At 50.8% G+C, this 16997-nt stretch overlaps 1 protein-coding gene across 1 annotated transcript; it reads left to right on the top strand.

Annotated features, from left to right (window-relative positions):
* The first annotated feature begins 6139 nt into the window (after positions 1 to 6139).
* On the top strand, positions 6140 to 7876 carry LOC100907454 (uncharacterized). Its single transcript, XM_003741489.2, has 3 exons — positions 6140 to 6304; positions 6871 to 6921; positions 7056 to 7876. Exons 1-3 carry the CDS (start codon positions 6212 to 6214, stop codon positions 7404 to 7406), a joined length of 495 nt encoding a protein of 164 aa, XP_003741537.1. The 5' UTR covers positions 6140 to 6211; the 3' UTR covers positions 7407 to 7876.
* Positions 7877 to 16997: the final 9121 nt, after the last annotated feature.

Below are 16997 nucleotides of genomic sequence, written 5' to 3'. Positions count from 1 at the left end.
CTCAAACCTGATGGAAATTCTGATCACTCGCATTCTCAAAGATCGGGAATCAGTCTCCACTAGCACCATCATTTTGTCGTTGTTTCTTGACTAGTATTTTCCGATAATTTCACCAATCGGAGATAACATGTGCCCAGAAACGAGTGATGTCCTTGAACTTAATCTCTCTCTCGCACTTTTTTGACAGTCGTGGTCTTGAATTCTGATAGTACGGAAATCGGGATCGCCCGTGATTCCAATCGGAGGAGCCTCCTCGACGGCGGGCTTCAAGGATCAACCTCGTCAATTCGCCCCACTCGAAATGAGGCGAAACCCAGGTCAACGGGAAAGTTTCGGAGAATCGCCAGGAATGTTGTTGGAATTAACACGGGAAGCTGAACAAGCTGAAGCAGTGATGCCTGTAACAGTTCGTCAGCTTGATTCCGATAGACGAGAGGAAACGTGAACATCTTGATGGTTTCGTCAGCACCTTCTATTGTCTCGACCGCTCGCTGCTGTGGGCCGTGGTTGGTCGACCCGGGGCCCGAACAACGCTTCCAACAACGTCGACGACGGACGCGGAGAGGGGACTTTTGTCGTCGCGTATTAATTATTTATTCAGACGACACGTCTTCGTATGTCGACAGAGTTGGCAAACACTCACACACCACGCCATATCCAACACCTTATCGTGGCGACTTTTGCACTGCCGTCGTCGTCGTCTCCGCCGCCGCCGCTACTGCCGTTGTCACCCACATCCAGACACACAAGCCACGGTCCAGGCGAGCATCGCCGTGGCTTCTTGTTCCGATGCTTCCAAGCCGTGAGAGTGATCGGTATCCGCAGTCAGGCCGAAAGGCTATCAGGCTCCCCCGCTTCCCAGTCGATCCATGGCTTGTTCTGCCGATTCCTCGCCCTAGACACGGACTGCATGATTGTGGATCTATTGCTTCCAACTTTATCACTGACATGCAATTAGACGCTTTCAATGCGGTCCTCCATTATCTGATTCCTAGAGCTGATCAAATCCAGTCAACCAGGGTGATGATGGCAAAGACGACGTTTGTTGTTACGATGACGATCTTTTATGTTGACGCTTATAGTTGGATAGGTGAACTTCAGTAAGCACTTCTGTGTCCGACGAACTATCTGAGGCGAGAATCGTCGTGATTCGATCTTATTCAGAAGCCGGAGCTTCTTCGTCTCCCTCGAGACAATGATTGCCCCGGGGCAAGGTGAGCCCTCGAAGAATAATTATCGCTATGGACTGATTCGATCAGACCAGTCGAAAACAACTCCGGATACTTCATTGAATCCGTTCCGAACGCATCATTGTTACTTCATCCACATGCGGGAAATCTCGAAATTCGCCCGTGAGCGCACTTGGGGAGTATCTACACTTCGAATGTCGTCATCCACGAATCAAGTCCACCGCAGATTCTGAGTGACGGCGAACTGGGCCGTGGCCAAATTTATTAGGAGGTGTTCCTCCGACTGAAGCGCCGTGACTCAGCCGCCAGAAAACGAAGAAGAGAAAGATTCTAGAAACTTCAGAGCGCCCACAACGATGACTTTCGGCGAAAATCGCATATTGAATCAGCTCTCTGGATGCGATTGCGAGAGAGACGAGCGCAATCGGCTCGATTGCGAATCGGAAGCTCGAAACACGTTCTTCACCGTCAGCCATCGGTAGATGTGGATGCGATTGTTCGAGGGTATTTTCCTCGAAGGCTGGCCGGCGATGATTCGGAAGCATTTTGAGGGTGATACGAGCTCCCATCGATTCGTCTTGGGACCGCCCAACCTGTCAGATCCGGAAGCGCATGGCTAGATAAACTTGACTCGAAGCGTTCTCGTTTCCCAGAGCTGAATTCGCACGCTGCGCATCGACTCGGTTGCAGAAGTATCGATCAACTGAGAATTCAGCGCTGGGAATTTGAAGAGACTGGACTGCGATACTTGCCGAAAGCCTAGCGGAGTTCCAGTAGCTGGCCACCGAATTTGGCGCTGTTCCCCCAACCTAACCAGGAAACGACTTCTGTATTTTCGAACGTAGCTTAAAGCGATTGGCTCATTACACAGGTCCCTGTTTTCACAGCGACTCTCACCGGCAACGATTCCAGACACCACCGAGCGAACTGTCAGAAAACATCGCTCCAAGCTTCCATCGTTTTCTTTTCGCCCTTGTCTGTCACTGATGCCGCCAGTCTGATCCGAATTCCGACTCGATTCGATAGTTCTCTTCCTGGGTATCGGTTCGAGTATCGCCGAACTCACTCAGTCTTGATTTCAGGGGAAAGCGGACGACGACGCATCGTGGAAACGACCCCAAAGTCGCTTGATCTCTCCGTCTGGTCGCCGTAGATTCCACGCTGGTGGATTCCCGCAATAACGATCATTGATTATTCCGCACCGCTTCAACCAGCCGTCTTCGCTGTGTTGTAACGAGATTCTACCGTGCGCTGAGCAGGGGGATTCGGATAAATGTTTCCGTATCGTCAGCGGCGTACACATTTTGAAACATGTAACTCCACTCGGTTCGACTACGAGATCGCCGAGTTCGCCACGCTGGGGTGTTCGACGTCCACGATCGCCGGGAGGAGACAGAATTTTCTCTCCAGCGGCGGCTTCTGAAAAACTCGCTTCACGCTTGAGAACGCCACCGCTTTCATGCAACGGCTCCGTTCGCTGCGATGACGACGACAAGAGATCGCTTCTACGAAAAGTCCTCACTGGAAGCTTGAGTGCTCGCTTGTTTCTTTTTTTTCGCCAGATCACTACAACTGTTGGCGAGCATTGCTATCGCTGAGTGAATAACACTTGTCAGAGATACGAAGGAGAAGGTTTTCTGTGCCTACCTACAGCGCGTGAGACAACATTCGATCCGATGGCTGCCGCAATAACGAATCTTTCTCCGGTTACACCGCGTTCGTTCGTCTCCGAGGAGATTTTTTTCTACCCAATTCTATTTCTGTTCTCGATGTTTTCATTTGCCTCTCGAGCGCGATGAAAATTTCGAAATGCAGCGAGAGCGTGTGCTCGGAAGGCAGCAGAATATCGAACCGAATCCAGACGGAACTCTGTATATTTCTTTTTTTTTTTAGTATGGGAAGTTATCCTGAGCCACCACTGTGGCCCAGACAGTTCCTCAGCCGATCGTTTGTGTGCAATGGCTACGTGGTCGATCTGCAATTCGGAATGAGAGGCAGACATGAAAACAGAGGATCTCTGCGCGAATCCGCAGATAGCCCTGGATCGTTCCGGATGTCTATGAAGCCACCCATGAAGTTCACGAAAACCACGAGGCCGGGGCCATGGTGATTGAATTCGGTATCTTGATGCATCTCAACGTCAAACCTGGAAGATGAGCCTGAATACCCGACTGCTGTGTGTCCTTAAGATGCAAAACTACTCCGCGCGATTCTCGCCCACCGCGCGGTCCCGGAAATCCGAAGACAGAATCCCCTCGGGGGGCTTTCATTGTAGGATGATCTCCGATGGCCACTCCGAGTCGATTGCAGAACTCATCAGTCTTCCGGAAGTCGCTCCGTGAGGACCGCTCTTCCAGGAGGGGTAAACGGCAAACGCGACAAAAGACTCTCGGTATACATAAGAAAAATAGGATGGACACGCGGCCACCAATTTCGATTGCTCCCCGATTACGGAAGGCAACCGACGATGTGAAGCGGAAATTCGGCTGCCGAACTCGGGTTGCAAACCAATCTCAGGAGTCCGACCGGGAATTCCGCGGCAGTCTGAATAAGAGCAGTCTGTGCACTTCTGTCCACTGACCCAGGCTGACGTCATGGTCGAGAGAAATGCCGTCTGCCTCTTTCTCGGCTGCTTTTCTTCCCTTCTGTTTACGCTGATTCTCATCAAACGAGCGTGTGATCGAGGGACGCTATCAAAGACTACTGAGAAAGCCGCGACGGCTGCATTAACGAAAAGTCAACAAGAATTACATCATCTTGCGCCAGGACCAATGAAACCTGATTCAAATTAACTCTCACAGTCTTCGGATGGACAGATGGGTTGGATAGACGAATCGACGTGGTACGCTATTGCGATGCGGCCTGTAATAACTCATCATAGCTGAGAATACCAAGAAGAACCGGGATACGAGCCGGCACGGGACGGGCTCGAGCTATGTCGAGGTTCGGAAAGCAACCGCTTGATTAGAAAAGTGGCAGTGGATAATGGATTTGGTAATGAAAGAGCAGCGATCTCTAACCTCCAAGGGTTTTCGAATCCCGCGGAGTATCTGGATTCCTCTCTAACTCGCGAATGTCCCCTTTTCCCTGGATGCTCGCCCCGATCCCATTGAAAGCGTGATTCGAACTCACGCCTGAGAAGTCATGTGCGAGTCTACACTGCTCTCGTGTCGTGTGGGGTTGATAGGCCAGATCATCTATATCTTCTGCCGTCTTCTAGATTTGCTGCTTACCCTCGAGACCGCAATGTATACATGAGATGCATGGAATATTCATCTATCCCATTTCCCCGCATTCAAGAGGTGGTTCTAAAGAACATTTCATTCATCGATGTTCCCAAGCTGATCGCTCTCTAGTATCAACGATTTTTCAATCAATGATAGATTACGCGGATTCGCCTTCCAGAATGATACGAACAGACTCTGGGTTCCCAGTTTCCTCGGCCCCTGATACCCGAGGAGACCGCTACCAAGTACTAAAAACTTAAGGCTTAGGGAGTCCCGAACCTTCATCAGACTTCTCGAGCTAAGGTTCACCATATGAGGGCTTCTCCATGCGATGAAATTGGATCTGTGGACGAAGAAGATGCGTTATTCATCGTGGCGGCATCGTTGATGCACGCGAGATTGCAGAAGATGCAGGGAGACTTTGGCAACTGAGCGATGTGAACTTCTCACCACGTTGAAGTCTGCTATTCAAGAGGACTTATATATCTATAAACGCATCCAAGCCTAACGGCTAAAAATAAGACTGGAGGTAAATTCGGCATCTAACGCTGCGTGACCTCACGTTGATGACGATCATGGAGACTACCGCACTGTCTTGTTCACAGAGTTTCTATTCTGACGAAGTCGGTTTATCTCGCGGATTGACGATTGCCCTGGAGTCTCACCCGATTCCTGATTTGCCACCGGCTCGCTCGACTCATCCCAGGCCCAGAAAGGTATTCTAGATGTTAGGATATATAGTTCTCGATCTGAGGATGAGAAGCGGCGGAATCAGTTTCGTGATGTCCAGAACCTAGAGAGCTTTCCATTGCGAGTTTTTTTTTAACGATTCGCGGTGTTCCCCGCGATACCACGAATGGTGTGGTAAGTTCATTGCAGGGAAATTCGAATACTCCTAGTCGAGCCTCCCGAGTCCCTATGGAAGTTCGCCTGCCTAAATGTCGATGTGTCTCATTGTCAGCCGGAGGGAATCCGATAGACCCGGTTCCTGCGGCGTTCGTCACAGTCAGTGTCCCGTCGTTCACTTGTTGAATCGTGGATAGCCGTTTTGTCCGCCAGTCCCTCCCATCATTCTCCCATTCACAGTTCAACGACATAGGCAGCGAAATTCACGGGGTTATGCGTGGATAGTCCAATAGCCCGTTAGTTCGTAGGGCGTATGAGGTCGCCTGAGCTGCCGGAAACCCAGAATCTCCAGGGAGGTGTCAGTTTCTGGCTAGGCGCTCATATATCTGCCGGAAAATACGAAGCAGCGAACCCTCAATGCACTCAACTAGTGGGGAGCATGAGTGAGTAAATGCCTGAACATTGAGGACTCATCAAATGATGAGGACTTAGTGTCCTCGATGACTGAAAATACATGAAGGTGTTGTCAAATATTCTTCGTAAGAGATATTGAGGAGATCCCCCGAGGCTTCATCGATCTACTCTCCATCGCAGCAAGAAACCTTGTCCTCGGGGCAGAAAAACATCGAGAACGTATTACCGATTTCTTTTCGATTAAGTTTCCTGCTGAGGAAGACAGGTATCTGAAGGCACGTGCCAGGTGCCACGAGACTCAATGATCTTCGGCACAGGATCCGCCGACTGTGCGTGATGTGCGCCGACCGAGGTGCGAAAGCCTCTCGTGAAGAATATGACGTCAGATAAAACCACATGAGCGCCCTTTCCCGGCTTGCTTTCCGTCGGGCGCGATATAAACGCGCGTCAGGCCAGTCGGTCCGCAGTTGTGCAGCTTGTGTGCATTGGAGTACCAGACAACAATTCAACTATCAGAACACAGAATCACTCGGCATGAAGGTCTTCGTCCTTGCTGCTTTCGTGGGCCTCGCCTTGGCCGCCCCCCAGGCTCAACAGGGCGCATCTGGTGGCGCCCCCAAAAATCCTGTAAGTTGATCTTGCCGCTATAGATCGACATAAATGCATGCATACGAACATATCTCCCACGGAATCGCTCAAACAAACTGGGGATCTGATCTACTCTGCTGAGTGCGATTCCGACGAGCTCCCGGGGAAAGCTTCGCGGCACTTTGTAGCGAGGTCGTCATTTTTTGTGGTGGCTATCGAATTCTCGGGACGCCGACGCTGCACGGGTGTCTGTCAATGGATGCTGCCCCCACGGTTCTTTTACCCTATCGCCGAGAGTTGGACGGCTGTCAGTATCACTCGGCTTTCGTTTCTCTCACTATATTGAGCCCTTTCCGAATAATGAGACCATCGGTAGCTTGTGAGTGATAGCGCTTGATTATAGAAATATTCCCGAAATGGCCTTGGCGTCTCGTGGCTGTCTCGCGTGCTCGCTCACTCTTCTTCCGGAATAAACCATGAATTTTGCCGACATGAAAACTGATCTAGACATAATCATAGCGATCATTTTCAACAATAAGGGTTGTTGACTTGTGTTCTATGTTCCTCGTCTACATCGTCGTTTATACAAATGCCTATTTTTCCAGATCATCGAGTGGGGAAAATGCAACCAGCTCAAACCTTCCGAGGGCGAACGTGTGAGTACCTTAGGCCGGCAGAGATCCTCTTCTTGCGCCGTGAGGTCGACTGGTCATCTCGAGACGGCTCTTGGTTAGAGCGTGGTTAACTGCGCGAGCGGATCGTTTAGAAACAAACCATTTCCTCATTACAGACCAGCAAGGCGGCCGTTGTTGACAAGTGTTTGCAGCAGCTTCCTCTGCCCGATCCCGAGAAGGCCAGCCAGGCGGAGATCGACAAGCACCGTGAATCAGTCACCACCTGCGCTCTGAAAGCCGAAGGATGGTTCGACGACAAAGGTGTCTACAAGTTCGACCGCGCGAGGAACGAGATCAAGAACAAGAAACTCGACTCGGAAATCGAATCTCAAGTGCTCGTGAAGCACGACGAGTGCCAGAAGGAGGCTACTGAGAAGCACACCGATTTCATCAACCAGGTCCAGCTCTACCAAGCCTGCATGGACTACAACATTTCCCAGATCTGTGGAATCAAGGTCATGGTCTAAGTCACGGAACGAGATAAGGAGAAAACACACAATCAGACACACAGACCCTTTCAATTACATCAGAAAGGGTGACAGGCCAGCGAAGGAGAAAGTGGTAGATGACCGCATCAGCCTGTCCTTCAATCAAACGGTAGCAATCCAAATATCATTCGATCTCCCCATAGTACTCTTCCTTCTTTTACCTCAGAATCACGGTTCATGTACTTTTCAAGTATGGAGGCTCCTTTCCTCTCTTTGTTGACTAGTTTCAAAGCGATCAGTGATAACGATGATGATTTAGAGAGAAACCAATATAATCCATCAACTCTCATAGCTTCGCTCAGGATCCGGCCTTCCCATTCAAAATCGGCATGAACAGTCTTCTGTCAGAACGATATCTGTCCGCTCCACTTAGTTGTCTGCGCAGGTCAGATATCGGATCTGTATGCTCTCAAAACCTTTGTAATAAATGTTTTGTTTGTATAAACTTACATTGGTCCCCGAAGTTCTTCACCCCTCAAGCGGGAGCTATGTGATTATCTGCAGAGCAGCTGTCAATTGATACGACTTCTGAAAAACCGCCCGGCGTCTGCTACGTTCTCGGAGATCGGGGTCTCATGGAAGCGAGGCTCGATGACGGGGGCCGACACGAATAAAATTCCACCTCTAATTCATCGATTTTTCTCATTTGACTCCCACGCGCAGTCAAGATAATATCCCCCAACGAATCTGCAGAAACTTGGACTGCGTATGAAGGCGATTCTAGGAGACCGTCGGGGCTCTTTCGGATAATGGAGCGACATCTGCCGAACCTTCGAAGAAATCTCCCAATCAATGCCTAGTGATCTCTAATAGAGACCCGAATAATCTTCATCCTCGTCCTTGTGGCCAGATTCGTCAATCGCGTCGCGTCCGATTAAGGAATTCGAATTCTCCGCAATCTTTTTGAAGATTTACCAGACGGCTGTGACCGCGGAAGTCCCTCAATCCTCAAGGCTCCCGGAGTGCGGAACAGTCGGATTTTCAACCCCTGCCCAATCCATCATGAATGAGTGCGTTAGCCGAGTACGAGATGGCATCCGATCATTTCCCTCATCCCGTATTGGAGTGCAGATCTCTCGTGTGTAGAAACGTTCTGCGAGCGCGGTTGACGCCGTGGATAGATCGCAAACAGTCTGTGAGTCCCACTAGCTAACAATGAGCATTGTCAGAGCCACAGCGGTGTTCACCGCAACGGTGACAAAAACAACAAAATCTTCAGAGCATCGTCCGACGAGCAATTACTGCAGTATTGCCAACCTTCATCGCCAGAAGCTCCTTGGAGCCGACGAGCTGTAGTTGTTGTTGTTACCCTTGGGGACGCCATCACGCCCTATGCTCACCAGTCTGAGAAATTCTTCCTCAACGATCTCTCAAAAACGCGACCACCCGACTGTAGCTTCGACGAACACACGGAGTCCGCCGGAATCCTGACGATGATGATTATTATTGACTATTACTAAGGCTGCGCGTTCCATGCACGGAACAATGCGAGCTATTCAGAAGAATACGCATGAAAATGACACGCACCATAGAAAGGGCGTCATTCCCATCCACTTCATTGGTGAGGTTGGCAATGAGCACGAGAAAATGAAATGCGACAGCTTGAAAGTTGCAGCATGCATGGAAATCCTGAAACCATCGAAAATACGGCATGGCAAAGAACGCACAGCCCTACTGATTTCACATCGGATCTATGAATGGTTCGAGCAGTCTCAACCGAGATTAGCGGTCTCGACGGCGCAGCAAGCGGTTCCTCATCTCTGTGGTAGGGGTCCTATTTTGGTCAATTCTCGTGATCTTTTAGCATGCTTTGTTTTCGCAGCCGAAGCCGTCAGGAGAATGCGACTTCCAGACGCGCTGTGATATGCTCGCGCCGCATGGCGATTGCGGTGGAGGACTCCGTGGCATCTCGCGATCGGGGGCAACCTAGTTGTTAGGCATGTATTGTGTCGATTCGAGAATCATGAGTTGCTGGAATATATCTGCCAGCAGACCCACCCCTTAGTGCAGATAGCTCGTGAATTATGATGATACAAAGCAAACGATGGAAGATTTGAGTCTCACAGAACCAATTTTACTCAATGAACCTCAGCAGATTAGAGAAAAAGAGTGGTATCTGTTTCGCGGAATGCTCTCATTCGGATACGGCTGTGCACCACGCGCCGGCGAGAAGAATGATACGGTAGCGCAGGCCTTACGTCGAACGCGTGATGAGTACTGCGAAGCGCGACAGAGCGGATCTCAAGAGAGCGATTTCGAGAAATACTGGGAACCGAAGTCTTCTCGCCCGACGATAATAGCTGAGGGGAGGGGAGATTCGCTGCCCGCAATTCAGCTAATCCTCGATGACCGCGGATCCTTGCATGGGAGTTGCCCTTTCCTTCCTAGAGGGGGTGGGGGAGAGGGCACGTCGGCATTGGGAGTCCGTCCAATGGAAATATCGACCCCTTCAGACGGGAATTGTTCATCGTGCCCCCTCGCTCTGCGACCTTATCACACATGACATACTTATCGTCAATCACTTTTATTCCCGGACTCCGAGTCATTCCGAAGCCTGGACGTAGATACGGAATCGAGGCTGATTTTAGGCGCCATGGTGGATTTTCTCGACCCTGCCCCACAGCTTGGCCCCTTTCGTCTAGCTCCTGATCAGGGACAGTTGAAATCTTCGACGAGATAGTCCGGGTGCGTATTCCAGTCATAAGTGGGCCTCTGTCGCTTCGGTCACCTATTCACTCACTCAGTCAACAAGCAGTGGCGTGCCGCTCGATGAGTAAGGGAGATGTTTAGTCGGAAAGACGAGACAGTGCAAACTCACGGCCTCTCTCGAAGTGAATATATTACCTTCGTTATGTACTCTTTCGCTGTCGACGCCGAGGCAGGCTAAGAGATTGGTCCCGGTATAATTATCCACGAAGACTATTTGGTGTCATCCAGCTTCGCAAACTCCGGCCTGCGAAACGGATGATGAGGTCTTCGAGTTCCGGGAACGGGGCTGGAGACTGGAAACTCCACTCTTACCGCCTTCCGAGCTCAAAGGAATTTTTCATCTTAATTCTAGGACTCGGTTCCCACCGCCCCGAGGAAGAACCGATACGAAAGCGCGGGCCCAGTCTCAGACAACCTACGCGACTTTTCGCTCGTTCTCGGGTCCGAATCGGGCGAGTCTCGAGGAGAATTTCCCGAGAGTTCCTCCCCTTGTCCTGGCTTATTCGCGCGAATCGGAATTTCGATTTGAATGAAAAATGAATTGAACTCCGCTGTTTCCCGTCGTTTCCTCTGTTTTAATCCCCTTGGGCAAATACCGCCAATGGTCAACGCGTGAGCTTCCCCTTGATATGAAGGTCGGTGGGAGACCTGAATCGGAATGAATTTCTAGCCGCAGCTGTTCCCCCGAGACTTCAACGGGAATAGCTGTCGCGGAATCGGAATTGTGAGGAGTAATTCCCACATGGACTAATGTTTATCCACGTCGTCGACCGAAGCACCCTGGAGCCTATCGTCTAGCTTGCTTCATCGACATAGACCCCTATCACGGATAGGTATCCGGTTTTAGCGAGAAGAGTCTGGATAGATAATAGGAGAGTATAAATAAACATTTGGAATTGCGCGGGCCCAGAGAGGGCTCCATCTCGCGGTAGCCGTCGGCTGGCGCCTTCTCGTTAGTGAGTTTGAAAATCCCGACGGTTCCACATTCATTTTCCGTGTCTTCCAACTTCGTCACAGCCCCCATCACCCCTTGCCCTCTCGGATCGATCACGACGAGAGCTTAATCAGATTCCGTGACCGTGGACCTGAATTCCCGAGGATTTGTATCGTGGCGCTAATCATGGTATCGAATGACTGCAGGGGAAAACATTGGTCGTCGGCAGGGCTTGTTCGCGGCGCTCTGTGATCATTGAGCGAGAACAGACTTGACGCATCCCTCGGGGAAGCGATAGTGCGGACTTGGGGATGAATAAAAAAGTATATCGTTTGGAGTGAATAGGCGTCGCATGGGGCCCTGTGCTAGAGATCTCGATCGAACACCAGAATATCCACGGATTTGAGCCCTGCGATGATCAGTGAATTCGTGGGAGGCCGGAGTTTCCGAGCGAGGGCCTCAGCATAGCATCTTCCGAATCTGACGAGGGCGGCTCCACGTGCGGTTGCGCCCGAATAATGTATCGATTCATATATGTCTTGAATGTCGAATAATGTATTATTACAATATTATAATATCATCAATGCGATCAGATCGCAGTCCAGTCATGAGAAGTCAGACTGGTGGGACTAGCGACGAGATGGGAACGCTGTGAGTTCCACGATTCGACCGAAGCTTTTTTAAAAGAACCAGGAGAAGAGTCCCAATTTCGGGTGTCTCCTTGTGCGGTACAATGTTTTGCAAAAGTTCTGCTTCGACATACATATATGCCTGGAATGAAACTTGCCTTCGACGTGGCGGTCGCGAAAATCGCCCTACAGAGGAATGCCCATGTCATGCTCCGTTTCCGAACGGTGAGATCACCCGCACAACTCGTGCACGCACCCTGCGACACGGGACAAAATCCTCGTGCCCTCGTTGTTGCGCGGCGAATCTGCAAGACCGGCCCGCTCTGATGACCGATGATGATATAATCGGGTTCAATCCTCAGCTCATCGGCCGTTCCCCAATAGAGCGAGAATGACTGCGCGGGAGTATTCTTCAATATTCTATGCTTGTTTGCTATCTATTCTCCAGGCTCGTAGGGATCTCGTCGGATTCTGAGGGGGTTCCCCGAACAGACTTGGACCCGAAAGGCCCATCATACCAAATCATTCCTAAGAGTTGATACGAACCTACGTCGTGCAGCTCCGGTCATCAGCCGGCATTTCTTAGGCTCGTTCCCGCGAGTTTGCGGAGCTCGATGCGAGTCAATCCCCTCAATCCTGTCCTTGAAATATACAATCTGACATTTCGCTACTCTGGTCCTCCTTGCGTGCATCGAATGCACGCAGCCCAATCAATCACACACGCGGCAACGATGCCCAATCGGATTAAAGTGCTCGATACCGATTGGAGAATGGTCGGAAGGGGGGCAGAGTTCCGATCGGACCCCGAATGTTCGCGTTTCCTGCGACATTCTCTCTCCGATTCTTCAGTCCCAGCGATACTCTGCAACATTTTCCTTGGGAAGCTTTGGCAGTTTCTTGCTGATAGATGGTCCCTCGCGACCCGACTCGGAAGTTGCCTCGTTTCCCTCGAACCTGACCAGAGGCGCTCGGGGGGAGGGCCCCAGCCCCCGAAATTCTAAAGCATGGATCACGGAGAGGCGCGTCATCGTTCCGCCCCCCCCAAAACTCGAGTGGCGTCCTCCCATAAAATCCTGTGCGCGCCCCTGAACCCGATTCCGCGTACGGCTCCGGGAGGTTATCGATATCATCTTCCGGGCGCGCCACGGACAGTTTACGGGAGCCGTACTTCCAGAGCTTCTGGGATGCGACGCATCTGCGCGAGATAGCAGGAATCGACTCTGTGCATCGGATAAATCGCTTCGTCGGGGGTTCTTTCTTCCGTCTCGTTCTACGACATTGCGAGACTCAAGGAAGGAGACAGAGGGAGGCGCTCTTCAGGGAGCGGACTGCCTGCAAAGTTCCTGTGATCAATTAATTCGCCAGATTCCTCGGTGTTACCCTTTCATTCGTACATCCACTTCCAATCGAACAATGGTGGTATCGGGCTTTTCGATCAATGGTACGGTCAGCCCTCATGATTCCGGGAGGTTCCTTCGTGCAGCTACACTCTCGACCTCGAAGCTAGGACAGACGGCTGGCAAGGTGGGAGAAAGCTGACCATGGCATTGTGAGGAATACCTGCTAACAGAGAACGTCTCCGTGTTGGATTGAATCGTCACTGTTCCATTCGGATTTCCACGAAGAATGAAGAAAAACGACCCTGATTCCCGATGGCGGCATCAAGAAGCTTGGCAGGTAGGGTCGCAAGGAACTAAACCTTCAGGGAAAATATCCGCCTGCCAACACCCTACAGCCATCCTAGCTAAAAGCATTTGAGCATGAGCCTACCTGCGCACTGAAGGAGTTTACAGATTTTTCGCGCGCCTCCGCTCCGAGCTGGAAATGCTTCTCTGACGCTGGCAACAGGTTTATCACTGATAAACTTCTCCGACGAACGTTGTGACGGAAAGCCTCCTGGGAAGCTTCCGAAGATAACGCCCTGAAATCTCCCCGAAGAACTTATTCACATGCTCAACACTCCCGGATAAGTGCAGCCTTGGTCTAGAAATACCATGCTGGGAGGAGAACGTAGACAACGGGGCTTTCCAGGAGAGCTCAGTACAACATTCGATAGTCAATGATCCTTTTGAGTTCGGCGGAAGTTATTTCGAACGATGATACGTCCTTCGTCATTGAGAGCATCTGTCGAAATTGCACTTGAGCGACGCGGAGAGCCACCCGGCTCCGGTAATGAGCATCTTCGACCCCGGGAAGGATATAGTGACCCTCGACTAGTTGGAGCCGAATGAGCTTCCTTGGCACGAAAATGAGCTCTGAGTTGCAGGGGTCCCGCTTTAACAAGGACTCCTCGAGACCGGGCCTTTCGCTGTGAGGCGATGTTCTGCTGCTCGCTATGACATTTGATTTAACATGATTGAGCACAGAGTATAGTGTCTATAGTATAGACGCTAGTATAGACACTATATCCTTGCCAAGAGCACAGTGTCTAGAAGAGAGACGATGCTTGCGGTCGGACTTTAAGCGAAATACCAGTCTGTAGAAGTCAACGGCGGCGACGTGCGTCGAAAGGTGTTACGGTTTCTATACTACGGCGCAGAATTCCCATGTAGGCATTCCTCTTTGGCACTAGACCCCCTATGCACGGACCTCGAGAACTCGGCAATTCCGAGTAGATGCCCTCTAGCGGTGTGGACCGCGATCACCAAAGCTTTCCTCACCCGTAGGATCGGACCGCTCGAGCTCCTCGTCGGCGAAGTCCGTGTATATGCTGACGCCCTCCGATTTGATGAGGAGGTGGCGCCATGGGGGAATCGTTCGGAGTCTGGAATCGACCTGTCGACACCGTCCGGTTCTTCTGTGTAGAGAGGAATCATGATCTCCAGAGCACCACGATTCCGGCCAGAGGGCCGTCGTTGTTTGACGTTTCTCCGAGCGTCGACAACAAAAAATCCCGCCCTACGCCGATTGTCCCGGATTCATGCGAAGGACTGCAATGTCGTCTTCAGGAGTCCAGCGGGAGAATATGAATATAGTCTAGGTCGGGAACCTCTCTTCCATGTCGTATGAAAGAGCGAGGCCTTGGGCCAGCATTCCCAGGCTGGACACCCATCAATCAGGCGAGAAACATGAATGCAAGGATTGCCGCAATAGGAGAAATAATATGATCCACGCTTATATAAATGATCCTTTTATACAAGTGTAATTGAGTCTCGGCCTCCTCTGCAAATGTACCAGAGGAGGATTCGTGAAAAGGCTGGGAGCGATCCCGAAATCCCAGGTCGATCTGGTCCTCTCGACCGCCGGTGGACAGATATCGAATCTGGGACATCGGTATCGATATCGACATCGGTCTCCAAAGCTCAGAGGAAGAAGGGGCGGAAGAGCAAGATGGACTTTTCCAAGCGCTCCGGGAATACCACAGAACAACTACGACCCGAAACGAGGAAGGCAGATACAAGGTGCGATTACCCTTCAAGGATAACATCCGCGAACTGGGCGACAACCGGTCACTAGCAATCTCACGCTTGCACTCGTTCTTGGCTAAACTGAAAAGAAACCCCGAAAAATTACGGGCGGTCGACACTGCGATCTACGAATACGTCGAGAACGGACACGCAGAGCTAGCAGCACCGAAATTGAAGGAACAACTCGTTCACTATCTGCCTGTTCAAGCAGTATTCAAGGGCAATGCTTATTCATCTCTGGACGTGAAAACAAGAGTCGTAAAGGACGCGTTCGCAAAGCAGGACTCAACGACGTAATCCATGCCGGAGAAAATTTATTGTCAGACATCGGGAAGGTGCTACTGAAACTCAGGCAATACCCGATAGTTTTCACAGCTGATATCCAAGCAGCATTCCAGCAAATCGGAGTAGCAAGACCCGACCGCACCGTACTCCGTTTTTGACGTGAAAACGTCTTTAAAATCGCTTGGGTAGCCAGACGAATAAACTTCGTCCTCCATGCGACGAAATCTCCTGGCTTTTTGCGGCGCTAGAACCCCGTTGATACGCGGCGCCGCTGCACCGGCCGACTAAGGAAAGATTGGGAATTTACGGGAGATCTTTCAGATCGACTTTCCACAGGCGCTCACAATTAGCTAAGGGGTTTCCGACGCCGATTCCTGCATACCCTCGAAAAGTTCAAGATTCAAGCATGAATAGACTATTTTAAGACGAACGATGAGATATTTCGTGTCAACGAGCCGTATAGTGGTTGCTCAGAATGTCATCTACCGAGGGCGTTCACGCTAATTGAGCGAAGTCGTCCGACGAGGTGAAAAATCGAACTCGAAGAAGGATCGTCGAAGGAACCGAAAGCTCAGTCGAGATTATTGACTACAACGAAGTGTCATCTCGAGGTTCCTTGGATATCTAACTTTTGAGGTCATCGATTTGATCATGAGACCAAAGACCTGCAGCGTCCAGGCGCGGGAGCGGGAAGCTCTCAAGAGGGGGACCGATCCAGACCGTACCGCGAAACGGCCGAGAACATCTACAGAACGATCGCGGGCACGACGAGCTCGTCTTCGAGGTGCCGTAGAAAACCGCGATGTTGCTGAGATTCCCGTAGACTATTCGACCGGGGCTCTCCACCCAAAGCGAGCGCGCCCCCGAAGGGCTTCTTACGAGCTCCGACGTAGTTGATAGAACACACAGGGGTGCGGGTTACGCGAGCGCCTGGAGACGTGCCAGCGACCGTTTCAAGATGTTTCTTGAAAATGAGTTCGGACATGCGAGTGATGTATGTGATCGACTCTGGTTCATGGGGGATCTGAAATCGGTAAGTTACAGGATGGCGAATTTCCTTAGTGATACTTTCACCGATGAGGACACTAGCGTTTCCAAACTGTGTAACAATTGTTTCAACGTTTGTAAAACATGTAAGATCCCACCAATGAGCAAGAGTAATGGTTCAGGTATCCGCCGAAGCCGACACATTTACCAAAATTAGATCCCTTAACCGAACGTCTTGTCCCCCCGCGCATCCCTTACATGCAGATTCGACGCCTGCGCCGCGATGGCTGTTATGGTATCGTCGGTCAAGTTATCAACGTACCCGTCGACCTTGAAACCATGGTACAATTCCTGCCACGGTCTCTCGGTGATGACTTTGCCTTCAAGGTAAATCGTAAGAAAAACATCATACACAAGTCTTCGTATCTGAGTGGATTCGTGAAGAAATACTGTTGTCAAAGCTTGGCTCGAATTTCTTGTAGATCAGCTCTTATACAAACACATTACGGCATAACCATCGATTTCGAAGGAACAACGAATTCTCTTCCTAGTGAGGAGGCTGTGGACGCCTCCGATGACGGCATAGAGATTATTGATTCGAGTACGGAGTCGGATTCGG

Source organism: Galendromus occidentalis, unplaced genomic scaffold (genome assembly GCF_000255335.2).
Source record: "Galendromus occidentalis unplaced genomic scaffold, Mocc_1.1 scf7180000077183, whole genome shotgun sequence".
Taxonomy (NCBI): domain Eukaryota; kingdom Metazoa; phylum Arthropoda; class Arachnida; order Mesostigmata; family Phytoseiidae; genus Galendromus; species Galendromus occidentalis.
The sequence above is the reverse complement of the archived record's forward strand: the minus strand, read 5'-3'. Positions and strand labels throughout refer to the sequence as shown.

Coding starts and splice junctions, on each gene's coding strand:
- LOC100907454 (XM_003741489.2), top strand. CDS start 6,212: ATGAAGGTCTTCGTCCTTGCTGCTTTCGTGGGCCTCGCCTTGGCCGCC. Junction 6,305..6,870: donor GTGGCGCCCCCAAAAATCCT/GTAAGTTGATCT, acceptor CTATTTTTCCAG/ATCATCGAGTGGGGAAAATG. Junction 6,922..7,055: donor AACCTTCCGAGGGCGAACGT/GTGAGTACCTTA, acceptor TCCTCATTACAG/ACCAGCAAGGCGGCCGTTGT.